Source organism: Aulostomus chinensis, chromosome 15 (genome assembly GCF_037954235.1).
Source record: "Aulostomus chinensis isolate RoL2024-O1b breed Wild chromosome 15, RoL_Achi_v1.0, whole genome shotgun sequence".
Classification (NCBI taxonomy): domain Eukaryota; kingdom Metazoa; phylum Chordata; class Actinopteri; order Syngnathiformes; family Aulostomidae; genus Aulostomus; species Aulostomus chinensis.
Genome location: NC_141334.1, coordinates 17,017,421 through 17,044,366, shown reverse-complemented (window position 1 = coordinate 17,044,366; position 26,946 = coordinate 17,017,421). Strand labels below are relative to the sequence as shown.

Genomic DNA, 26,946 nt, shown 5'->3' with positions numbered 1-26,946 from the left:
CCAGATCACCGTGAACACAGACAACAGATACTGACTCCGGCTCTCTGCCCCTCACTGAAACCTACCATTTTTAGGACAAATTGAGGTTATGGTTTTTGGTGTGGACGGCTCTCAACTCTGACTCAACGTTAAAAGTTACTCGGGGATTCACACATTGAAACGTTAAAAGGTTTATTCAAAAATTATTTCAGGTGAATTAACATTATACAATAAATAATAAACATTCTATCAATAAACATCAGGTACAAAGTAATAGCTGAGCAAGGTACAAAAATACTGATCAACTAAAACATTAAAAGGACCGAAAGAAAAGCTGAATGATGAGCTCATCAGAAGGCAGCAAGTGAAGAGCAAGTTGTTGAAGCTGATGACAGTGGAATATGGAGCAAACTCTGGGTTGCATGTGGAGAAAGATGAGTTTTTAAAGCGCTGGTGCATTTTTTTTCCCCCACACAGATTAGCATACCTTATATTCAAACCCTCGCCAACCCAGTTGTTGCAATGCCCATAAGCTTATTGCTGCAATGTAAATCTACACTTCACGGTAGATGGACGAAGGATGCAAACTGCATATCCTCAGAGACTGACACCGGTCGAGACGGCCAACTTCACTTTGCCTTCTACTGACTTCATAATCTTTCCCCCAGACTTCCTAATTGTTATCAGACCAGTGGACCGGCACTGACACTCAGGTTATCGGTGCATCAGTCTGGGGTAGGTGAGCGTTCAAAAATTGCGGGACAGTCGAGAGAGAAAAAAAGAGGGAAGCACAGAGGATTGGAGGTAATTAGCGTGTTGTATCTACTGCAGGACAATTAGACTCAAGCTGGCCACCTCTGTAACTAATAAATGACCTGCTGCATTCATCTGTTTGATTCACTGCGAAGGTGTTGACAGGAGTCCTCTTGTAGCGCAGAGTGAGGAGTCAGAGCTGTTTTGGCAGCACCTGTTGATTTGAATGTCGTGGCTGGTTGACGCCTGCGCTGGGAGTGAGATGGTTGATGTGGGTTTCAGACCTTATTAACGGGAGAGCAGATAGAGCATAGGAGTGAAGGGACCTTCCTGTCACGCCTGCAGGCCAAAACCACGCGCAGTGCTGAGAACATCATCTCTGGTCAGGTAGCATCCGCAGAGTTGCCGCAGGCCAGTGAAAGACTCCCTCCCATGCATGACACGCCAGTTGTCAATGAAAATCACCTCATAAAAGACAAGTGAAAGTTCAACTAAAAGAATCTTTAAATGACACAGAATTGTGCTATTACACTTTAGTCACTGATTAAAAATATTTTGTGGCGTTTCCTTTTGAGAGGTGTCTTACTTTTCCTGGAGTCAGTTTCACCCAAAGCTCGTTCTCCAGCCGCCGCAATTCTGTGGTCAATTCTCGATGCGCCGCATACCAGCGCTGAACGACGTCATGCGGGATTGTGTTGATCACGGCTCGGTCATAGTTGTTGTATCTGTTTTATGAATACAAATATTTTTTTTTAAAAAGCAGCCAGTGAACTTTCTAAGTTTCAAACATTTCACTCACGCTGGAGAGCGACATACCGGATCATGTAAACTTCACTATTCCAAGGATAGACGTTGATCAGGGGACCGGTGCCTGTTATGTGGTTTTGGTGGCCGTCAGTGTTTTCGATGTATTCGTGTCTGATGTGTACACGGCTGAGCAGCTCAAAACTCTCTGCTGAGTGCTGCCGTAGTTTATCAGCTGTATAGAACCCATCCACAAGTAGAGTCCTGCCTCCGGTTCCCTCATGCTTGAGGCAGTGGAAAACCTGAATTCTGGGATCATGAAAAACAGTTGCTTGGGTTGCTAGAAGAACATTTGTTGGGTTTGATTACACACACACACACATATACACACGTGTATATACATATACACACATATACACACGTGTATATACATATACACACATATACACACGTGTATATACATATACACACATATACACACGTATATATGTATATATATGTGTGTATATATATGTGTGTATATATATGTGTGTATATATATGTATGTATATATGTGTGTATATATATGTGTGTATATATGTGTATATATATATGTGTGTGTATATATAGGTGTATATATATATGTGTGTGTATATATGTGTGTGTATGTATATGTGTGTGTGTGTATATATGTGTGTGTATGTATATGTGTGTGTGTGTATATATGTGTGTGTATATATATGTGTGTGTGTGTATATATATATGTGTATATATATGTGTGTGTATATATATGTATGTATATATATGTGTATGTATATATATGTATGTATATATATGTGTGTGTATATGTATGTGTGTATATATGTATATATATGTATATATATATGTGTATATATATGTATATATACGTATATATATATGTGTATATATGTATATATACGTATGTATATATATATGTATATATACGTATGTATATATACGTATGTATATATATGTATATATACGTATGTATATATACGTATGTATATATATGTATATATACGTATGTATATATACGTATGTATATATGTATGTATATGTGTATATATGTATGTATATGTATATATATGTATATATGTATATATATGTATATATATGTGTATATATATATGTGTATATATGTGTATATATATATATGTGTATATATATGAATATATATATATAAATATATATAAATATATATATATAAATATATATAAATATATATATATAAATATATAAATATATATAAATATATATATAAATAAATATATATATAAATAAATATATATATAAATAAATATATATATAAATAAATATATATAAATATATATATAAATAAATATATATAAATAAATATATATAAATAAATATATATAAATAAATATATATATGTAAATATATATATATATATATATAAATATATATATAAATAAATATATATATATATGTATATATATATATATATAAATATATATATATATGTAAATATATATATATATAAATATATATATAAATAATATATATATATATAAATATATATATATAAATATATATATATAAATATATATATATAAATATATATATATATATAAATATATATATATATAAATATATATATAAATATATATATATAAATATATATATAAATATATATATATAAATATATATATATAAATATATATATATAAATTATATAAATATATATATAAATTATATATATAAATTATATATATATAAATTATATATATATATATAAATTATATATATATATATAAATTATATATATATATATATATAAATTATATATAAATATATATATATATATATATATATATATATAAATTATATATAAATATATATATATATATATAGCTTAATATAATGACAACAAATGTGGATAGTGCCCGTTATTCAGCTCTTGCTTCTTCACCTACCCGGAGGGTTCCTGAAAGTACGATGTGTCCGTGTGACGGTCTAGGGCCAGCTGGCTGTAGGCACTGTCTCCTCTGGAAAAATCTGATGTTAAGCACCACATTCTTCCATACGTAGTCTCCCTTGTGTACGATTAACACAGAGTAGAAGCAGATGAAGTGTTTGAAGGTTGAGGTTTCACTATAGAATCAAGCAAAAGAAGCCTTTTCTACCTGATGAGACTGACCCTCTGGGTAACCGCCTCTGTGGCCTCCACTGTAACGGGGACGTCTTCTACAAAGGCGATCCCATACAGAAGGTAGTTCTGCAGAAACTTCTTGAGTTCATCATCACAGCTCATGAACTTTTCCCATTTGGCATGAGGTACGTTAGCATTCTTATAGATGTCTGAATTCCAGAGGATACGCGGTTGGATGATGCTTTGCTTCTTTCCTTCATAGCTGTTCTCTGCTAGCCAGCTAAGGGCGTACTTGGATACGTGACCACCAGGCCCTGGGATGCAGAAAAGTAAAAGTTTCTTCCTTGACACAGTGTTTGAAAGGTGCTTTTAAAACTTGGGACCATAAACTTGTTTGGAAAATGTGTTATTTTCTCACAATTTCAGTACGATCTGACTTATTTTTGCAGCCCATGGCCTTAGAAATGAAAGCAGTGCCAAGGCACTAACACACTGACTTCAGCTATACTTCATTTATACAGTCTTCTCTCTAATATTGTGGCTGACATGATTTTGATTTGTCTTACTCATTTGTAAATTAAACATTAATACATGTTTGCTGTCATGTGATTTACAAACCAAGTCTGTATAAGTATAAAGAAAAAAAAACATCAGAATCTGTAATCATCATATTCTTTAAGCCATTCTGTCCAGAACACACAAGATCTGGAGCATTAAATCTGCCCATCTCAACAAAGCTAAAATCCCTCTGTCCTTGAAGTTTTGCCACTAACAGGAGATGGCCTGTATGCCCCCAGGAGTCTCTGCATTATCATCACCTGTCTTGAGGCTAGCGGTCGAGCATTTGTCACTTTATGCAAGGTGCAGTGCTGCTCTGTCGTGTACATTAATCCATTGTGACAGTCCATTCTTTACAGACACTGGAGCCCCGGAGCCTACGGGGAGGCGTCAGTTTTTAGGACAACAGAGGGAGACAGATACCCAGAGAGAGTAAACGCATCGTCATCATCACTGCCAGTGTAAATATTGTGTTTCCTAATTTAAACACAGAATATTCCAGGACTTCAGTTATCCCCCTGCTCATCTCAGAGCTGTTGGAAATGAAACCAAAGGTTGTTATTGGGAAGCAACATTGCAACATCTGTTGCTACTCCGCACCGCTGTGCTCTGGGATTGTTTATTCCTCCTACTCTTAGGGGACAGCACTGAATCCCACATGAATTAGCAAGGTTGCATGTTAGGGCAGGCTGCAATGTGGAGACACAATACAGTCCTTTTAAAACCACCAACAGCAAATATGTTTTTTGGCACCATCTTTATTTGTCAGAGTGTCTTGTGACAGTCTCTTTTACAACAGTCAACAGTCAAGAGTGCTATTTCACTATAGACAACAGAGTGAATCTTCACATTGTAAACCATCATCAGGGAGAACCGACCATACCAGTCACTCGTAGTTACGTCCCTGTGTGCTGTTTCAACATACGTGCTGAGCTAACAATGAATGTCAGCACGCATTCAAATGAATCACATCTTTGTTACAAGTGGGGTTGGTTGATGAATCTCATCTACTCCTAGAGACGAGCCTGACAAGAAAGGTACAAGGTGAGAGCTCAGCTGGCTACTTGGTGTTTAGATTTTGGGATGAAACGATTCCTTGAGTAACTCAAGTAATTCCATGACTAAAATTCCTCGAGTTTAAAAAACTGTGCTTTGATTTGCTCGTCGGGGTGGGCACTGAAATTCGGTATTAAAACGGATGAATTATTTAAAACCAGATTATTGATAAGCTTAAGTTTTGATACAATTTATTATCAAACGGCTGCAGCGTCTCTCCTCTCTGCATCAATGCGGTTCCTACGCGCACATGCAGTATACACGCACACACACACATTATGAGGCCTTTACATTGACCAGGAGAGTCTGTGAGCTCTGAGCTTCTCAGAGCAGAGGGAACAGGTGAGGGAGGAGAGGGGGACAGACTGATCACTCATCCTTCGAGGATGCTGTCATCCTCTCATACACATTAAAAAAAACAAAAATGCCAAAACTGGTCACAAACTATACCAGAGTGTCCACACAAATAAAGTCTGTGTGTGTGAAACACTGCAGAGTGTAACATCAAGCTGTTCACGGACAGTCTGCTGTCATTATAATTCATTATGTCATTATTATTGCAATTTTGGTAAGTTGTACATTTTACAATATAAATGTTAATATTTTATTTATCTTAGTTTTTTTTTGTTTCTTATTTCATTAGCATTTTCTCTCTTTTAATTTATATTATCCTTTCTTCTTCCCTCTGTAAATGCTGCTGAAACTATATCAATTTCCCCTGTGTGGGATTAATAAAGTATTATTATTATTATTATTATTATTATTACTTTGACAGAAAGACAGAGAGGGTCGTGTCTAGAAGGGAACCCTGGACCCATGAAAGATCATGTGAGTTTGATTATTTTAGTAGAAACAACGCTCAAAAATCTCACGAGAGTTGTGCAAATAACGAGTTCCCTTCTGGACAGACCAAGAAAGGTGTGCATCTCTAAAATAGAAAATCATGTCATGGTGCCGGTGTTTGAATGTGGCAGGCCGCCTTAAATAAAACACTGTTTACTGAGCCTCAGAGAGTCACCGACCTGTTGTGATGGAAAAAGTACTCAGATCCTTTACTTAAGTAAAAGCATTAATACCACAATGTAAAAATTACAATTAATAATCTTGCATGTAATTGTTCCCTTTTTTGGAAAAATCAACATTTTGATTGCTTTTGTTGTACTTTAATGTCTCTCTTACTGTTGTTTTTTGATTACGAAATACAGACACGCAAACTCATGAGAGGAGAAAAGGTGGCATGCTGGAAGTTCCTTTAGTACTTCTGCATTAGCATGTCATACTTGTCCATTTACGAGACTCGTCTTTTCTCTTTTGTATAATACCAGTGCTCTTCAATAAAGCAAAGTATCGTAATCGAAAAAATTGCAGTATGTACAATACTTCTTATGTGATTACTCGATTAATCACCAGAATAATCAATATATTACTTCATTAATTGCCAGATCGAGATTACTCCATTAATCACCAGAATAATCAATATATTTCTTGATTAATTGCCAGAATAATCCATAGATTACTCGATTAATCACCAGAATAATCACTATATTACTTAATTGCCAGATCGAGATTACTCGATTAATCACCAGAATAATCAATATATTACTCGATTAATCACCAGAATAATCCATAGATTACTCGATTAATCACCAGAATAATCCATAGATTACTCGATTAATCACCAGAATAATCCAGATTACTCGATTAATCACCAGAACAATCCATAGATTACTTGATTAATTGCCAGAATAATCCATAGATTACTTGATTAATTGCCAGAATAATCCATAGATTACTCGATTAATCACCAGAATAATCAATATATTACTTAATTGCCAGATCGAGATTACTCGATTAATCACCAGAATAATCAATATATTACTCGATTAATCACCAGAATAATCCATAGATTACTCGATTAATCACCAGAATAATCCATAGATTACTCGATTACTAAAAGAATTGATAGCTGCAGCCCTAGTTTAGATCTTCATTGGGTTTGTTTTTTGCACTTTAGTGACTGCTATTTTCAAATGACAGATCAGGTATCATTAGTCTGATATGCATTTCACTTTGTGTGCTCTGAAGTTTAAAACAAGCTGGGATATCTCCAAATAATACAGAGGCCCATACAGATCAGCTGAGGAACCACGCCAACTTTTTAGGAAATATGCATATTGTCCATCCTCCCCAGAGCCAGACAAGAATGTACATACCCTTCTCTCCTCCATGCAGTACGGAACTGAAACCCACTGAGACCAGCTAAGCACAATGAATGGTAGAGGGTGGGAAATGTTAGCATAACTTTGTCAACAAGTCAACAAATCTATAAGGTTCAGGATATTGGTTTATCCAGAAGTAGTTCTCCTCATCCTCTCTTACAACATGAGCCACGATTAGTAGCAGCAGTCCCTCTGCTTAGTAGAAATTCAGTTCACTTGACTTTTGACTAAAGTATGCTAACACTTCCCATCCACTACCATCGATTGCGCTAAGCTGACGAGCGGACCCCGTGAGTCTCAGCTCCCTAACGCACACAGTGGAGTGAATGGGTATCCAGTGTCTTCTCTGGTTCTGGAGAGGACGAACATTGAAAAGAAAAAAACATCTTCACAACACATGGTCAAACACACACACACACACACACACACACAAAACAGAACACAAAAGAAGCATACTACAAACAAGGACCCTGAAGATGTCAGTTCGATTAAGCCTTTTTTATTAGCGTGTGTTCTCAGGGTCACTGTAGAATTGCTAACTAACACAATACACAAATACATAACATATGACTGGATGCAATTAGATCAAATGTAGATCTCTTGTCAGCTGACTTTTTTTGTTACGCGCAAAAGAAGACAAAAACATGTTTTTAGGCACTCTGCCTAGAGCTGTTAGCTTTGTTATTCCACCCACTCATGACAGTTTTGTCACCGATTACTCCAAAGAGGTAATCAGTTCTCAGAGTTGTTTGTTGACTGTCTTTTTGCAGGATTATGCAGAAACTATCAGACCAGTTTTTGCGGCATTGGCTGAAGAAAAATCCATTAAAATATGGTTAACATAGTTACGAATTGATTTTTCTTTTGAAATAAGGTTTAGCTGAATTCACCTTACTGCAGTTATGCCTTGAAAATGCATTTCTTTATCAGCTGATGTTCGGAATTATGTATCGTGCAAACAGCAGACTATGCGTGACAGTTTCATAATGTGACACTGGTACTAGCTAGCATCCTATAGTGGATCGAAGCGAAGTAAAATCTGGTCAACTGGACGTAAGTTTATCTTGAAGACGTTTCACCTCTCATCCGAGAGGCTTCTTCAGTTCTAGTGAAGAGTGTGGAAGCTCCAGCTTATAAACCTATGTGGGAGTGGTCAGTGCTATTGTGGTGGAAACGACCCTCCCGAGACTCACCTGGCCTCCCCAAACGACAGTCGTTGTGAGGTGTGAGGGAGTTTCAGGGGTGGTCGTTAGGGAGTTTCACAGACCACTCAGGTGCTAATGGGCTGTGTTGGCATCAGCCGTTCCACATGGGTCTTTCAGCTAGAACTGAAGAAGCCTCTCGGATGAGAGGTGAAACGTCTTCAAGATAAACTTACGTCCAGTTGACCAGATTTTACTTCGCTTCGACCTACGATGACCTGGATGAATGAGAACCTACACAGACATCCTATAGTGGATTTATACTCCACTGGGACAGGGTTTACTGTTATTGTTATACAGCTTGGAGGCTTTGAGCTTTGAGATCATGAGCACAAATGGACCCACAACCTGAATACAGGGTTAAGCAACAGTACAAATTGCTAAGTAGTGAACCTGGCTGACTGTGTGTCATTGTTTTATGACTGGTATTGTCTTGATCGGACTATTAAGAGCAGGGGCGGGCAATCATGTGCCAAACACTTCAACAGGTGACTCCACTGATTAACACACCTTCAGCCACAGAAGAGTGTTAATCAGTGAAATCACCAGTTAAAGTGTTTGGTTGGAAGGAAAACCTGCATACATACGGCCCTCCATGGCACATGATTGCCCACCCCTGATTTAGAGTCAATGTAGAACTCCGGCCACCACCTGCAACCCACCTTTCTGTTCCCTAAAGCTTTACTTTGGAAGTTTAGTTCAAATAACAGACTTACAAGTGAGGAGGAGATGGTCATCCTCCACCGAGGTGTGATCAGGACGAATGCTGAGGTCAATAGCGCCTGTGTCCAGGTTCCTCTGGTTGGTCTTGGAGTTGTAAGAGGCGGCTGATCGGCAGTGATCCCTCAGCCACACGTAGTTCAAATGCATCCGCGTCCCCTTGTAGTGAACCACTGATGGATTCATATGCAAAACTGAACAATAAGGCTGTTTGTTGTAAGAGACCGCTAAAATGCCATTCAACTCACCAAGACAGTCATCGAGCAAGTGGAGAGCTGCCGGGGGTGCAGCGCTCTGGATCTTGGGTCTCCACGGGATTAGCGTGTGTCTGAATAGCTGTTTCACTGCGGGTCGCAGGTGGGTGTTAAACCTCCGGAACATCTTAAACATGCAAAAAGAATGATAATAATAACGATAAAACAATAATGATGATGATAATTATAAAACAAACTGAATACAGCTAAAAGTTCTTGAAGACCAGGATGCAAAGAGGAGACGTGCGCTTTCTTCTTCCCCTTTTTCACACAGGTGATTCCTTCATCTCAGAGAGAGCGAGAGAGAGAGAGAGATTATACATTACACTTTATAGCTCCGCGGGTTTTTCGAGTTTAATTGTACAACGTCACTATCATGAGCATGTCAGACATCGGCGGAACTATCTGGCTCAAGCGTCGTTTCCTTTACGTGAATACCCGGATGTTGGCACAACACCCGCCCCCCTATCGTCCAGTACTCATTTCATTCACGATCTGACTTCATCAAACCTGGCTGAATACTAATACTAATACTAATGCTCATACTAATGCTAATACTAATACTAATACTAATGCTCATACTAATACTAATACTTGTCAGATGATAAGTGAATATGTTTTCTTAAAGTATATAAAGAAATCAAATCAATTTCAAACCAAATATCTCAATCGCACTTCCAAAGGCAACAACATTTTTTGGTGGGGGGGGGGGGGGGGGATTATCAACTAGCAAATACAATGGAAATGACTGCAATAAGAAGCAAACTGTACAGGACAGATCATGAATGTCAAGGAGTTTATTGAATTAATCTCACTTCAGACCAATTGCTGAGAGACGTAAAGTACAAATTAAGATGAATTTTAAAAAAGGAGTTGTTTAGATTGTTAAGTTTGGCTAATCAGAAGGGTTCTGAGCCTAACCTTGACATGATTGAGAGAAGTGGACTGAGATGAATGTAAGCGTTCTGTAGCTCCATTTTCTTAAAAAAAAAAAAAAAAGAAGCACACCAGGTTGGATTCAAATACCTTTCTTAAGCTTTGTCAGGTGTCTCAGAAGATCTGTATCTGAGTTTTCTAGAAAGTAGAAAGACTTTGAGCCAGAAAGGTGACCTTCTCTCTCTCTGTCTGGGACCTTTCATGGCTGCAGCTGCTGTTTGGGTCAGCTGCCACCACAGCCCCGGAATCTGCTACGTCACCAGCTGATGGCTGCCAGCCCGCAGCGCTGGCAGCCGTCTGTCTGGCAACATGCTTGGAAGAGGCAGTACGAAGACCTGATTATAAATCTTGATCTTTATTAACTCAGCAAACAACTCCACTCCAACGACACCGAGCCCGGTGACGACATCGTTTCTGACTGCATCACAGGAGCGTAGAATCATGCCCCTCAAGCTAAACTTACAGATGTTTAGCAATTTTGTAAATCTGCCTTCATCTGTTTGAAAGCTGTATTTTATGGTGCTGTTTAGCCATGTTGGGTGAAAAGTGTTCCTTATATTTTCTCATCAAAATATTAGGAACACCTCAGTGAACCTTATGAAAGCACTATAAAAATAAATCAATGAAAGCTTTCTAAACCTCATGAAGGGAGGATTTCATGCTGCTACTACTGTATTATCTGTGTTAGATTTACCCGAGTGAATCTAATGCATTGGCAAGCGAGTGAATAATACGAATTGTAAACTGAGATGTATTAGAGTGCCTCAATAAACACTTTATTTTATTTACAGTAGTGCAATCAAGTCTGTAAACCATAAACCTTAGTAATTCAGTAATGTAGTAACACCTCCACTTTTCTTGCTTTATCAGTAAACAAGTTATTTAAGACCTTAAAAGACATTTGACTTGTATGCAAATCTCAGATTTGAACATAAATGTTATAATCAGAATAGAGGCTAAAAATAAACTTCCTCTTGGTGAGAACTTGGTTCTAGCAGATGTGCTACCAACCAGCACACCCAGCTCCCTCTAGAGTCTTTTCCGGGAATTATCAGCTGACCAAAACACCCCCTTAACAGTCTGTGTCGCCATGGTCCTCAAAGAAGAGCGTAGAGTCTCAGCTTCCTTTGTGATTTTAAAGAGATAACGTAAATTATATACGGCAAACATCAGCAAACAGCGGCTTAAATGTCACTACACTCAAGATTTCAAAGCTACAGAAGTGATAAACACTCCGTTTCCGATGACACACACGAATCACGTGTGTTGCCTGTTTCCCGTTTCTGGGATGCCGTACATTTTCCTTCCTTGTTGCCTAATAGCGCAGCCCGCTGCGGTAATGTTGCATTCACACTCATCCGAATTTTGTGGCCTCGTCTTGAGTGTCCTTTTAAGTGCATAAAATGAGAGGGGTGGATGTTTTGTGGTGACATTACATGGGAGGACAGAGGGGGAGAATAAAGAAAACAGTAATAAACCACACGGGCTCACTGATTTAGATCAAGATAGTCATTAGTAATTCAGAAAGAGATTAGAGATAAGAGGATAGCGACGCTGGCAGCAGTTACACCACTTATTAACTTTACACAGGGTTGGAAGATATGAAAAAAGGACTTAAGTGTAGTCAAATGTGACCAATACTATAGAACGAATCTATTTGGATAGTCCACATTTAATATCAAATTAAACTTCCTTATAAAATTGTGTGTAACCGTGTATTGTGCTTACAAATTCCGTTGAGGACCGCTTTAACCAACTGGAGAGAAAGGATTTCTGATATTGCGGAGAGTCCTTGAAGGCAGCATGAGCCTGCCCCTCTGAGCAGCAGTGGCTTGCATGTTTACTTGCTTTGTCAGCGGTGTCCCCGCAGTAGATCTCATGCAGCTCACCTGCTGCTGATCGAACCTTTGGACTTTTATCTCTCACAGATTAGTATTAGATCACCGGGAATCCTTATCTGCTGCCGTGTCTTGGACAGCCTCTTGCGGACCTTGAGCCGGGCTACATCGGGTTCACAGGGTATTTTTTTTTTCCTAACAGGGGAAAGATGACGTTAAAATCTAATAAAAACGAACCCGCAATCATACTGGAGCCTGTCTGCAGCATCCGCACAGCCCTGTCCGATCTCTACCTGGAGCAGCTCCTCCAAAACAAACCAAAGTCTGACAAGGTAGGCTGTCTTTTTGTTTTGTTTTTGGTTTTTTTTTTTGTACATGATTAAAAGCCCCCCTCCCCCGTTTGCTTCCGGGGCACATGACTGTTGTTTGTTCCTCTACGAGACTTCTAAAAATAGACTATATGTGTTTATGTCATAATAATGATCCCTGAAATTAAGAGAAATGGAGTGTAGGCAGACAAATAACCCCAGGCTGTGTTAGTCACCGCTGCGTTATTGCTCAGTCAGCCTCAGCTGGGTCCTGCAGACATTGCGATTGCAAATTTCGCTTCTGCATTCCCCCCTCCCCAAACTACATATGGATATCATATAACAGTTGGGGGGGGGGGGGGCGCAAGTATGTATACATCATATGAGTGATCACAAGACCTGTGAGCTCCTGTTTGAGAGAGGCATTATCAGGCTGCTTTTAGGCCTGGCAGACTGTTTATTACATCCCTCTATCCAGTCTTTACGGGTTTAACACAAGTCATTAAAGACAAATTATACTGCAAACAAGATGAAAGGTTCTGATCAAAAAGGTTGGTTGTTTGGTTTTTTTTGACTCATAGAAGACAATTGCTGTGAATGAAACTTCAATCCTCAGTGACATCTAGGTGTGGATTTGGCAGCAGTATCACTGCAGAATCTGTAAAGTTCTTGACTGAATGTGTAAAGTCAGCAGAGAGCTGCAGACGGACACCGTGAGGGGAGGAAACCCCGCTCCTGACATCAGCACTCTGCTACTCACTGGCCTTGAACTGCGATTTTGCCAACCTGATCGTCTGCTTACTGCTGATCTTTCAAATTCACGTTTTTTCAGTGAGGGCACGAGACCTTCACGGTGGAAGCTGGTGTGTGTCATGATGTCTGTCACAGGTGATTAGATTTACCTCACAGATTCTTTATCTTCACTTTGGTTCTGCTGAAACACTCTTTATTTTTAGGCTTGCTTGCTGCTGTGGTGCACTGCTTAGCCCTCCAGACATAGCTCCCTAATGGCCCTTCATGAACACCTCTCTCTCTCTCTCTCTCTCTCTCTCTCTCTCTCTCTCTCTCTCTCTCTCTCTCTCTCTCTCTCCCCCTCCCTGTGTAGTATTTCAACTCAAACAAAGCCCCATCACCGTCACAGCCTTCTAAACAAATAAAATTCCAAATGCCAAGAGTAGAACAAGTTGAAGCGAGTCAGGTTTCAAGTCGATGTGACTCAGCACCAGTTAGAAACACGAGTTCAGCTCCAGACCCCCCCAAAAATAAGGGTGCCACTATTCCCAGAGGTGGTTGAAGTGCACGCACAGCCCAGTATAAACTGATAAAAACCCACTGGCTATTTATATAATAGCCATAATATATAGAAATACTTCAAATAAATAATGTATAAATCAATTTTCAATGTTTTTGGAACTCTGGAAATCTTCTTGAGACCCCTACTTGGGGAACACCTGAGCTAGCGGCTTGAAGAACATTAACAGTCTCTCGAAACATGAATTATTCTTGTAATCCATTTTTAAAATGTTCACGGGCGGCATGGCCTGGAGGTAGAGTTGTCGTTTGGCAACCGAAGGGTTGCTGGTTTGATCCTCACCTCCCCCGGCGACCACGTCGAAGTATCCTTGAGCAAGATACTGAACCCATGATTGCTCCTGATGAGCCTTGGGTGGCAGCCTCCACCATCAGTGTGTGCGTGTGTGTGAATGAGATGACACTGTGAAGCGCTTTGAGTGACGCTTAGGCAGAGAGGCGCTAGATAAAAATGAGTCCATTTACCAAAAAAAGTTGTCAGATTTGGTATTTTAGGTCTTGTAGAGCTCTCACCCACACCTTTTTATTTATCTAAGAGACAGACCTCCCTACGGGCCAAATATCGATCTCTTACTGTGCCCCTTTAAGAGATCGATACTACTTTTCCCCAAACACTGCTGGATAGGATTAATAATTAATATTTCTTGACTTTATACGAATCTGTTCTGTGGAGAATAGATAAGCAGGAGATAGAGTGCATTATGATGTAATCAGATGTGTGCAGAGTGTTATCTTTCCCTGAGATAGCTCTCTAAAATGCACTGATTTCTATTTGATCTCCTTAATCTACTTTGAAGGGCGAATGTCCCTGTGGATGATGAGAACGTCTTCAGAACAGGAAGTTCTTCGCTTCTTTAATTGAAGGCTTTTTTTGATATGTGGACGGCTCTTTGTTTCCTGTTGTCCACGCCCAACATTCAGACTTCCTGACCTCAGCGACAGTAACGCGAGTCGCTGTGATTGGAACACAGTCGCAAACAGTGATCAACTGGTAATCTCATTACACTCTGTTAGGAAGAGTAACTGAATAACGGAGCCAATAATGCTTATAAGAATCAAGATGGGACACATCGACGCGACAGAAATAAGCCTGTGAACTAGCATTTAAGTGTTAGGTATACTTCCAAACTTGCCACTTGCTGTGCCGAGAACAAGAAAATATCAAATCCTTTCAAACTATTTTATAAGAAAACCCATTTTAATGTTTTTATAAAATATTTTGTAGAGAACCACCAGGATCTGCTATTGCACTCAATTATTTAAGATCCTATACCTGCACACCAATAATAACAACCTATAAAAGATCATTAAAAGACGAGTGAGATACTTCACGTTGTCTCATTCAAATCATTAAACTGGTCGCATTGTCGTTTCAACAGCTTGTTTCTTCTTATACACAATAAATCAAGTTAATGTTATAAGGAGAAGTTGGAGGTGTATAGATTTTGTGATGTAACAAGACAAAGTCTCAGAAAAGTTTCTCATGAAACGGAATATCCAGCTCTAATGAGGAGATATCTCATGTATCCACGGGAAATCATCCGGAAGAGCAGTTTTGAGCAACCGCTGGTTATCACCCTGATAATATTTGACCTTTAGATTTCTCCCTTTCCTTCCTGCTCAGTCCTGCGCTCAGGAAAACTATCCAAGAGTTCTAACGCAGTTCGTTCACGTCGGTCTCGCCTCTTCTCATCACAAAATAGTTCCTCTGAGCCGAGAAAAGCAATGGATGGAATTTGAAACCATTCGGGTATGTTAAGTTTATGTACAGTAGTCAGAAGATCAAAAACAAATGTGATTTACTGTTGCCTTCAAATCAGCTCCGAAATTCTCCTGCTCAGAAGAAATACAAGTCATCATACATTCAAGTCATCCTGGTATATCGGAGAGAAAAATCAACGCGTGCTGTGTCAGGAGAAATGAGGAGATTTTATCTGCAGCAAGATAACCACGCAGATTCCTTTTCTCCAAGGTTGTAATTTCATCTGTTGAACCCTCAGATATTTCCTCCTGAAACTGTCTGGGGAAGTTCTAATAGCCTAAGGCTGGTAAATAAGTGTCATGTTGCGCAGAAAAACATGCCATGATTTCATCTTCCTGTCATCGAGTATAAATAGAAAAATAGAGGGGGCCACCGCTCATGTTCTGAGTTGACAGGTATTATCCCCAGTGTGGCAGAGTTGTGGCGTCAAAAAAGCCCAAATGATTTCCACGCGTAAAGACTATGCTGTGTATTTCAGGACTGAGGAGGAGGATAATGCTACTTTTTTGCTTTATTACAGTGTCAACGCTGCAAAATGGAGAACATCTAGTTTTGCTGATGTGTCGGTTTCATCTCAGAGATTTGTGCTGATGCGGCAAAACGTTGTCTGATTAATAAGCTCTTTTCACAGCGGCCATTTTGACGAGTCATAATGGGGGTTAACACATTTTTCAGCTGATAAAATGAATTACGATCTCCTCCTATTTAGCAGCACAAAGAGTCAGCGCGCACAATAGCAGAACCCTGGCCTGTCGAACTGGAACCATGCCGTGATTAATGTTAGTGATTAAAGCTGTGTTTTCTCTGCAGCCACATGTCAAATGATGCTGTGAAAATGGGCTATTGTTCTATATTATGAGTGATGGTTCTTGGCAGGATGCTGATTCACTCTTGAGAACTATGTTTTATTTTTATACTGCCAGGATACTTTACTCATAGATTATCTCTACTGGTTCAACTGAACCTGGATCCTCCCTGAACCGCGGATCTGGACCGGAGGCCGCTGTGTTGTTGTGGGGATTTGCTTCTCTTAGTCTCTTGGTTTGGATTCATTTAGGTTTAAAAGCAAAGTTCAAGATGCCAGCCTCTTCTTTGATTTCCCAAATTACTCCAAAATTATAATTTACTAAACATAACCAGGACTAATTAGTGGCTTACATTAATAATTTTCTTTGATGACACCGGTGGTCTCCATGACCACATGGATGTGGTTAATGAGGTGTGATAACGCTGGGTTAATTTTCAACCTTGAACATATGTTGAAACTGCAAATGAACCGCAGCTGCTGGCACACGAGCAAAAAGCTTTGACTGTGGGAAATCCCAGCATGGTAATGACGCGACCCGTCCAATTTCTTTCTTTAACGCAGTGCTTTGAAATAGTTTTTATAAATGAAAGCTCTGCTGTGTGATGTCTTTAGATCGCTGTCAGATAAAACAAAGTATTTCTCTCTCTTTTTTTTTCTGCAGGCAGTTATGCAAACCTATGAGAATAAAGGAGCCGAGGTCTACACCAATGGGAGTGCTGGATACATGAATGGCACCGAACTGACAAAGATGAAAGAAGTTGAATTTGAGAAAAACCCTTCAGAACCGCTGGTGCGCCTGATCGTTCCTGCCTCGACACACACCACTTCTCTACTTTCAAAAGAAGTTGAGATTTGCGTTGCTAATTTCCTGCTCATTGATTATTTCGTTTCTCTGTAGGGGGTCACCCTGAAACTGAACGACAAACAAAGGTGCACTGTGGCCAGAATATTGTACGGGGGCATGATACACAGACATGGTAATTCATCATGTATTGATCTGAGTGTTGATGAGGCGTTTACTCGCTGAGCCGGCATGGCTGGAAAGAAAGTTTTAGCAAATCTCCAATAAGGATTTGTATGGGAGGGGTCTAAACCACGTCCTGACCGCATTTAATCATCTCAGTCAGTAGATGAACTTTAGTTGTCATTATCAATCAGTGAAAATCCCATTTTTGTCGTAAGTAGGATTTTAATACGTTCGACAAAACCCTTAAAGCGATAGCAGTGGCAATTGTCCTCAACTTAAAAAATAAAAACTAAAAAAAGATACTTCATCCAAAAAGTGTATTTAAATCATAAGTATGCATCTTGAGAAAGACGTGTTTTCACTGCCGCATCTCTTCTTTGTGATTCCAGAATACAGAAAGAGCCAAACATGTTTATTTAGCTTAAAGCTAAAGCTGGAGACTGACAGCTGATAACAGCTAAAGCAACAGTACAACAGCAAAATTGGCCAAAGTGTCTCTTTGCAAACTCACCATATCATCTGGAATAATCCAACGTGTTTGAGAATTTATAAACTGAATTTGTTGGACAGTTTTAAGGGTTGGTTGTAGTTTGTGGCTTCAGGATCACCTGGCTTCAGTCTAAATATATGTGGTTGGCTCTTTCTGCATCCTGGAGTCTCAAAGAAGGGATGGAGGAGAGAAAAATATCTTTATGAGCTCAAGAAAAATACCCTTTTTGGGTGATATATCTCCATAACTGCTTGTGTTGTTTGTAGCTTATGCTCCAGGACAATAGATATTTCTTCAGCACGTACAATAACTGGAAAAAATTAGTTAGAACACTTCCTTTGCTTTCTAGGGTCCTTGCAAGAAGGGGATGAAATAGCAGAAATCAATGGGAAAAGTGTGACGAACCAAACTGTGGATCAGCTACAAAAAATTCTGGTACGTTAATGCTTTTGTAACTAAAAGTTTAGCATTTGTCTGTTCGGCATCTGAGTTACACTGTGCCATCATTTCTGATACAGAAGGAAACCAATGGAGTCGTCACAATGAAGATCATCCCGAACCAGCAGAGTCGATCCCGATCCTGTGAGGTAATAACACGGCCAGATGAGTTAGATTGTGGCCTTGGTTTTGTCGTGCCTTGTACTGCACCTTGTTCTGTGTGTATTTTTCATTTATGATTTCTCTCCAAATCCCTTTAGAGTGACACTTCACCCAGGATGTTTTTTTTCTTCCTTTCAAGTACTTATAAATAGGTGTTTTGAGGTCACAACGACCTCCCCCATCACTTCTTTTTGATTCCATGATGCAGGAAGTGCCAGCGATGTATATTTAAGTTGAAGCTAATGGCGACTGATTACTAACAACAGCTACAGCAATAAAACCACCCAACAGTTCCAGTTACCTCAGTTTAAAAAAATCTTAAATTTACCATTACTGAGCTTACAGCTGGATAAAACACATTATACCGGATGATGTGTTTGAGTTTGTTAACAGTCATACTCGGGCAGTTTTGTATTCGTTTTGTTGTTGTAACTCTAGTATGCATGGCTGGCCCTTCCTGCATTCTGGTGTTGAAGGAGTGATGCTGTCTTCATGACATAAACACACCTATTTGTGAGAGGGTTTTTGGGTGAAGTGTCCCTCTACGGTTGCAGGAGGACACGAAGAGACTTTAGCTTCAGACTGGATAGCATCCTCTAGCGCTGTAATGTACGAAGATGGCTTTGCTTGCTTTTCCTCCTCCTATTTACTTTTTTTAAAGGGTTTTTTCTTTATCAGGTGAATCTGCTGTTAGTCAATGAAAATCCCAGGTGACTATGAAATTAGTTCAAATTTAAAGAACATGGCTATACAGTAGTTTTGCTAGTTAAGCTTGAAACTGTTAGGTAGTGTGTTTCACTCTGCCATCTACTGGCCACAACACATCACTCTGTCTACCAGCCAGGTATGTTCTCTGTTACGCTCTGAGCATAACGGCAGCTGTTGGCCTGATTGAACCATCACTAATGAAACAATGTGCTTTTAGTGAATGATAAACTGTACATATAAGAAAGCACTGAATTCTAAGATCCCCTCAAAACATGCGATTAAGGTTAACACTTGAAATAATTACTATAATGTTTGTCTGACATCTGTAATGTTACAAATCCTGCCTCTTAAAATCTGATTTTCCCTGAGCACAGAGAAAATTTAGAAAATAGCCTTTCAGGTCTGCATATACATCATTCAAACAGAGACTCACATTTGTAACTGGATCAGGACTTTCATTAAAAAAACAACAACTTTTATTTAGCATACATTTAACACCGCACATTTATCTTCTGCTTGTGTTGTGTCCAGTGATGGTAGTCAGAGCTTGTAGTTCATTATTCTAGAGGCATAGTTAGAACGCATTTCACCAGTCCAAAGAACTTTTGGTGACCCGGACCACTCCAGTGGGTATACCACCACCACCAGAGTGATTCAGGGAAACCAGAAATGTTCAGGTGTTGTTTACTAACCATAACGATAATTTACCCTGAAGAGAACTGTCGCATGAATGATGTGATCTTTGACAGCTAGTATTCCACTTTAGAGAATAGTTTAACATAGTGAGCAGTAGTTCAGTGGGATATTAACTGGACCCTTAATGTTTGGTCATTACATAGTGATCTACTTGGCCCCTGCAGATCATATTTTCACAATGTGAATCGAGCTGCTCAGGATCACGTCGGAACCTTGTATCATCATCGGCTTGTGCTAAATTCCCCAGTTAATGTGTGTAGACTTTAACATGCATACACAATGTTTTCAAAGTCCCAATATGAGTGCTGTTTTTGCTTTTCATCCAGATATATTTGGCTGTTGAAGTCCAGCGTTTGCCGGTGCATAAATAGATTGTTCATAACTTTCAGTTCTTTCCGTTACAGCATTATTGGTTGGTTGAGTCCAGCAGGAAAGACACCAGAGTGATTTCAAATGAGTTTGTATTGGGATTTTGAACATAGATTTACCACATCTTTTACATTTAAGAAAAAATATTTCAGCTCCCAATTCGACTTACTTACTTACTTAGGAGCTTACTTATTACCTTCCTTTGGTAACACATTATGATAGAATGTCAGTGCTGCTCAGCAAACATCTGAAATCGTAGTGCAGCTGTCTCAGAATAGTGGAAGTGATGGTTGGACAGGTCTGCAGAGGAGTGTGTGTGTGCAGTCACAACTACTGTAGTACATAGACATCAGATGCTAGTTTAATAGCTGCTCACTTTCATCTCTTTGAGCTCCACAGTCATCAGGAATGCATTACTTTCAAATACATCGTACGTGCTCTCCACCCTCAGATGTACATGAGGGCCCAGTTTGACTATGATCCCACCAAGGATGACCTCATCCCATGCAAAGAGGCGGGGCTGAAGTTTCAAACTGGTGACGTCATTCAGATCATCAACAAGCAGGATCCAAACTGGTGGCAAGGCAGAGTGGAGAGCAGTGCTGCTGACTTTGCTGGACTAATACCCTCACCAGACCTCCAAGAATGGTGAGCGGCTCATTCTTATAATCTCGCCATCAGTCCTGCAGGATGAAGATAGCATCAGCACAGGCCACCATACGGAACAAAATGTTCCCGGCTGAACTTAAATCTCTTTTTCCACTGCAGGAGGGTGGCGAGTAAAAGCAAGACGAGAGAGGGCAACCAGTCCTGTAGCCCCTTTGGAAAGAAAAAGAAGTGCAAAGACAAATACCTGGCTAAGCACAGCTCGAGTGAGGATATCACTGTTTGCTCCCCGTTGGGTTGTTGTATGGTTTGTCTACAACCTTTAATTCTTTCTGTTGCAGTTTTTGACCAGCTGGATGTGGTCTCTTACGAGGAGGTTGTCCAGCTCCCTGCTTTTAAAAGAAAAACGCTGGTGCTTATTGGTAAGGTTCTCTGTTGTTCTCAGCTGTGTTTTACTATTTAATAATTGTATCAAACTCTGAAAAGGCATAATCATGCATTTTTACTCACATAAGGTGGATGGAAAATCTATATTTTGTTCTTTACACACTATGTCTCTAAGTATAAGTTGTTTTAATATAATGAATCTTGTTAATGACCTATCTCGTGTTTGTACTATAAACTATTGGAACAGAAATGAAGTTCAAAGTACAACATTTCACAACACCGTAGAAATCTTACTCGTTAAGCACAGGTTTTAATGTAACAGTGGTTTAATTATAAGATAAGTTCAGAAACTATTCATCCAGCAGGAAACTCTTATGTACGGCGCAAGAATATATTATAATAAATCCTTACGAGTCCCAATCTTATCTGAGCAGCATATGATTCTGACATCAAGTTTGAAACATCATTTATTTTTGCTGTTTTAGGTGCCCCAGGTGTAGGAAGGAGCCATATCAAAAATGCACTACTGACCAGATACCCTGAGAAATTTTCCTACCCTGCACCTCGTAAGTACATGGTAGAGGGCTGCATTGGGATTGGGTCCCGCCAGGTCCTGCGGGACCGAATGCAAATCTTGCGGGAGCGGGCAGGTTGAACTTTGCCTCGGGCGGGAAGGGTGGGCCCAGGATGTAGCCTATAGCTGCAGGATGTACTCAACAAGTGAAGAAGCTCAAAGGTCTTAACAAGACAAAAACAAAGCATGGCAAGTCTGACATTTGGAGAAGTTTCTCAATTGTTACTGAGAAAGATGGAAAGGAACCGAACTTGGAGAGTTGTGACAAATTCGCAAAAATACCAGTCAACAATGGACACAAATCTGGCACCTCTGAGCTCAGGCGACACACCTGCCCTGTTCTCCCTCGTCAAAGTAATCTCCATTTTGTTTCAGAACTAAATTAAAGCAAAGAAATATGAGCACTATTCTTGACCAGTGCGTCAGTAGACAAATAATCAAACAAGTCCATGCGTCTCTTTATTAATAGCCTACACAGTAAAATAATGTATTTTTCCCTGCAGGATGGAAAAACACAAAATCAATGGATCTCTATTATTGTGTGGGAACATATTGTCCGAATATTTGCGGGTGTGGGCGGAAGTGGACATACACATCGTGGGAGCCGGTGGGAATGTAACACACACATTGCGGGTGCAGGTGGCAATGGTCAGAAATCCAGCGGGAGTGGGCAGGAGCGGGTTGAAGAAAACAGTCCCGCACAGGCTCTAGAACACAGTGTTCTTTTCTCCAGAGTTTAGCTAAATTTGCTCACGAGTGCTTGAACTAAATCTCTTCGTGCCCCACAGACACCACCAGACCCCAGCGTAAGGACGAGGAGAATGGGCAGGAATATTATTTTATCTCCACTGACGCCATGACCAAGTGCATTTCTGCCAATGAGCTACTGGAGTACGGCAGCTTCCAGGGAAATATGTTTGGCACCAAAATTGAAACCATCCAGAAGATCCATGAGCTGGAAAAGATTGCCGTCCTGGATATTGAACCACAGGTTGGGATATATTTTTCAGTTATGTGACTCCCACATTTTTAAAGTCTTGTACCACTGAAACATTAAACGTCTAGCTGTGTACCCCCTCTACCTCCACAGACGGCATGAGCACCATCAGTGGCTACACTAGCTCTGCTAACCCTAATGCTAGCTCTGTCTGACACGCTACTAGAAGCATCAAAGCACATGGTTTCAAAAAGCAGGACTTGGTCTTCACTGTTGTGCTGCACCCACTGCTGCTCCCATAAATGCCCATTATTCCAACCATTTTTCCAGTTTTGCACAAGTTCCAAAGAAGACCCACCCACTGGCCTCCTACCGTGGCCTCTGATTGGCTAGTACTTGGTGCCTAATTTAGGTGTGTGAAGTGAGATGGCTAGATGGAGATGGACCAGGTTAGTGCCGGTCAGAGGAGGAGAAGGAGCGGGTCTTTGAAGAATGTGTTTGGGAAAAACAGTTAAACTTATTAAATTTTAATGGAGGTTTTTGAGATGATACTATAGTTTTTTTGTTTTTTTTTACATAGCCCCTTACAGTATGTAACTGTCCATATAATTAAATCTTTACAGTTGAAAATGTAGTAATGCTGGAGAAAGAGGCAGCATGTAATTTGTCTGTATTCAGTTTTAATGTATTTAATTAAACAAATTCTCTTTGTCTTTCTCTCTTCTTCACTTACAATGCAGACCTTGAAAGTCTTGCGGACTGCTGATTTTGCACCTCTTGTGGTGTTCATCGCACCCACCACCACCGCTCCTCAGGTTCTAAATCTTTGTACACATCATAGAAATATCCACATTTGTAAAGCGAAACTCCTCCATCTTATCTTCTGCGTGTTGTCTCCTAGACTGAAAACCTGCAGATGATCCAGAAAGAGTCTGACGCCATTCTGACCACTTATAGACACTTCTTCGATGTGGTTCTTGTCAACAATAATGTGGATGAAAGTGTAAAAGGTGTGGAGGCAGCCATGGAGCAGGCCTCCTCCGCCCCACAGTGGGTGCCTGTATCTTGGGTGTACTGACAGATGTTCAGCATCAATGTATTACCTTGTGTTTTTTTGAAATGCAGTGCAATATCACTCCTTACACACGACCTCTGAGTTAATGATATCCCAGGTGTACATGGGTCGACTTTGTTAATTGTCATTGAGATTTTTTTTTGTGCACTTGTGCATTAAAAAGCAATATATATATATATATATATATATATATATATATATATATATATATATATATAAAGGTTTATATCAGAGAGTTGACAGCCTCACAAGGGATACTTTATTTGGTTGTTTAGATGTTCATGCTTCAGGTGTTGGAGGTGGCTACGGAATAGTTTTGATGCCATACACCTTTTATGATTGTTGGAAATGTGAGCCAATGCAAAATAGGACCACAACTGTGAAAGAAATCCTACTTTTAAAGGGCAGGATTTTCTAATGTCACTTTTTTTCTTCTTCTTTGGGTTAATAGAATGCACCGTGAAAATGAAATTCTGCAACATTTTAGTCATACATTATGTGTAACGCCACAAATATTGTCGGTTGTCTGCATCCTCAATTGTCTTGTTTCAAATTGTTTACCTCATTAGGTAGTGTAAAGGCACTTTTAAACAGAAAATAAATTTCCCAGCTCTGTTCCAACGGCTGCTCTTGACTATCATTAATGTGGAAACCTATTCCCCAGAGCCCTTTTATGTCAGCATCTCATTCATCAGTGCACAAAATTCTTTCATTAAATTCACACAAGTCAGGGAACCACATTCCAGTGTCATCTCACCAGAGGAGGAGCAGTTTTTGATGTGCTTAAACTGGGGCTGGAACTGACATTTCTGTGTCTTCAGTGCTGTGTTAAATGACTGTTTCAGTTTCCTTGAAGACGTTTGGCCTCTCATCCAAGAGGCTTCAACCCAGAGCTCACCACTGACAAGCCACTCTGTCAGAAGGTCACAACCATGAAGGCTCATAAAAGCCTGCAACTCCCCACTGATGACTTGGATATGAAGAAGCCTCTTGGATGAGAGGCCAAACATCTTCAAGGAAACTGAAACAGTCCAGTTGACTATGACACAGCACCTACGATGTACCATGACCATGACAAATGAGACTCTTCACTGACCTGATATTTCTATGTTTAAATGGAAATTGGATATTATTATTATTACATTTCTTTGGCCGTCACTAGATTTAATTGCAGGTTTGCTGTATGCGTGTGGTTTATCGTGTCATCATGTAACTGTTCTTGAAAACTTCCCACCCAGGAATGAATCCAGCATTCATATTCACATTTTAGATATGGAAAAGTTGAGCAGAGGTTTTCTTAGGGCAAGAGGTTCTTGTTTGCCTCTATTTTTCAAGAGGTCCGGGCTCCAGACTTTGATCAGTTATCTAAACCTGCATGTCTGAGCTGTACAAGATGTCCCAGAGTCATCCGCATTACAATTCCTCCCTCATCTACGCTGTGGCTGAAATACTTACAGCTTGTACATGGCAATGAATTGGTTCTCAGCTGCCATTCCAAACAGCTACTCCTAGTTTCCTATTTGCGTTGTGGGAATTATCCACTTAATCCAATGAAACCTAATCATTCTAGATCAGAAATACTGTTGCTTTGGATCCGTGAACGCCCACCACGTTTTGCAAATGCCAAAATAATTAATTTGCCATGTAATTAAAAAAGCAAGCATGTAAAATACAACAAAACAGACACATGGAGGACAGGAAAGGAAAAAATGCTAATAATGTATGTAGGACAAAATCTTGCACTAACAGCAAACAAGGATGCAGTGCATGATAAGCATTCTCCCTTACATAAATGTTTTTCTTTTTTATGCCTCTGTGCCAGCAACAGCAATTCCTGCATGGCATTATATTTACAGATCATCTGTATACGTATACATTGTGTCTGTCCCACTCTTGTAAGTGTTCATTTGATGATATTTTAGGGGTCAAAGGTAAAGGCCACTGTCACAACAAACAAAGCCACTTTTCAACCCTATGAAATTGAAATCTCAGCAAAGCCTTGAGGAAATAATGATGAATTTCATTTTGCCAGACAAAGATTTTTCGAATTTTTCATTAAACTCCTTAAAAGTCTTCACTAGAAATATGGATGTGAATGTCAACTGGGCACAATTGACAATTGCACAAGGCGATAATTTCCAGTTTTCCTTGTATCTAGGAAATGAGAGAGACTGAAAGGAAAGTACACATTAGCAGTTAAGGAAAATATGAGTAAAATGAACTGATGTTTATCAGTAAAATGTATAAACGTGTTGTAAAAATGAAGTAAAGGGATTTCAAAATCTGATAAAATAAAAGGTTTGTACTACATGAAGTTTTATGTACAGGGACTATGTATATATTTGTTAAATAGATCTGAATGTATTAGTCACAAAACATTGTCATGGCAACTGAGGGGAGCAACATCCACAGAAGGGGTGATGGTGGTGATACCAGGCTGTCCTGTGGCACCACCATGTGTTTGAACCTGCACAGCCTCTATTCAAGATAAAATTTTCATGTCCTGCCTTCAGTACGCAAACATCTCATACATATGGATCCTGTTTTTGAGAACGGCTGATCATATTTGTTTTGCATGGGTTCATTTTCGAATAGCTCATTTATAATTTGACACAACTTCATTTTAGTCCTATAAAAGAAATTGAAAATAACATTGACAAATGACCTCTTAGTCATTTTAACAAATTGCCAGTACTTTTAGTGCATAAAGCTTCATGGAGGCATTCACATCATCACAACCTCTATGATTCTATGATTCACTGCTGATATAAGGGTTTTAGAGAACTCTGTGTTTGGTGTTAAGTGTCTGATGATCCTGTTATTCCTCTGTGTAAACAACACTCCACCAGAAATACACACACACACACACACACACACACACACACACACACACACACACACACACACACACACGTGCGTTCTGTGATTTTTTTGTTTTATCATCGCTCTTGCTCTTCTCTTGCCAGAACAACCTTCCTG

At 39.5% G+C, this 26,946-nt stretch overlaps 2 protein-coding genes across 10 annotated transcripts; one reads left to right on the top strand and one right to left on the bottom strand.

Annotated features, from left to right (window-relative positions):
• Positions 1-136: 136 nt before the first annotated feature.
• On the bottom strand, positions 137-10,040 carry tmlhe (trimethyllysine hydroxylase, epsilon). 9 transcript variants are annotated; one of them, XM_086226156.1, is made up of 8 exons: positions 9,922-10,040; positions 9,590-9,722; positions 9,338-9,514; positions 3,621-3,900; positions 3,411-3,530; positions 1,549-1,785; positions 1,319-1,457; positions 137-1,197 (listed from the first exon to the last, which is right to left on the bottom strand). In XM_086226156.1, the coding sequence occupies exons 2-8, from the start codon at positions 9,720-9,722 to the stop codon at positions 1,066-1,068; spliced, it is 1,218 nt and encodes a 405-aa protein (XP_086082282.1). In that variant the 5' UTR covers positions 9,922-10,040; the 3' UTR covers positions 137-1,065. The 9 variants fall into 9 exon arrangements, with proteins under 9 accessions (XP_086082282.1, XP_086082286.1, XP_086082281.1 ...); XM_086226160.1 differs by having other exon boundaries at positions 9,338-9,500; XM_086226155.1 differs by having other exon boundaries at positions 9,800-10,016.
• A 2,312-nt stretch (positions 10,041-12,352) lies between these two features.
• Positions 12,353-24,588, top strand: mpp1 (MAGUK p55 scaffold protein 1). Its single transcript, XM_086227039.1, has 12 exons — positions 12,353-12,701; positions 17,220-17,348; positions 17,457-17,535; positions 18,365-18,450; positions 18,534-18,602; positions 20,840-21,036; positions 21,157-21,260; positions 21,336-21,416; positions 21,867-21,947; positions 22,744-22,946; positions 23,633-23,707; positions 23,794-24,588. Exons 1-12 carry the CDS (start codon positions 12,579-12,581, stop codon positions 23,968-23,970), a joined length of 1,404 nt encoding a protein of 467 aa, XP_086083165.1. The 5' UTR covers positions 12,353-12,578; the 3' UTR covers positions 23,971-24,588.
• Positions 24,589-26,946: the final 2,358 nt, after the last annotated feature.

What these genes read in the sequence shown, in the direction of transcription:
- tmlhe (XM_086226151.1), bottom strand. Translation starts at nt 9,731, where the DNA reads ATGTTTAAGATGTTCCGGAGGTTTAACACCCACCTGCGACCCGCAGTG. An exon ending in CTTGCTCGATGACTGTCTTG is followed by an intron (nt 9,515 to 9,589) that starts GTGAGTTGAATG and finishes TGAATCCATCAG; the next exon opens with TGGTTCACTACAAGGGGACG. An exon ending in TGAAACTGACTCCAGGAAAA is followed by an intron (nt 1,198 to 1,318) that starts GTAAGACACCTC and finishes GTCTTTTATGAG; the next exon opens with GTGATTTTCATTGACAACTG.
- mpp1 (XM_086227039.1), top strand. Translation starts at nt 12,579, where the DNA reads ATGACGTTAAAATCTAATAAAAACGAACCCGCAATCATACTGGAGCCT. An exon ending in ACAAACCAAAGTCTGACAAG is followed by an intron (nt 12,702 to 17,219) that starts GTAGGCTGTCTT and finishes TTTTTTCTGCAG; the next exon opens with GCAGTTATGCAAACCTATGA. An exon ending in ATTTTCCTACCCTGCACCTC is followed by an intron (nt 21,948 to 22,743) that starts GTAAGTACATGG and finishes CGTGCCCCACAG; the next exon opens with ACACCACCAGACCCCAGCGT.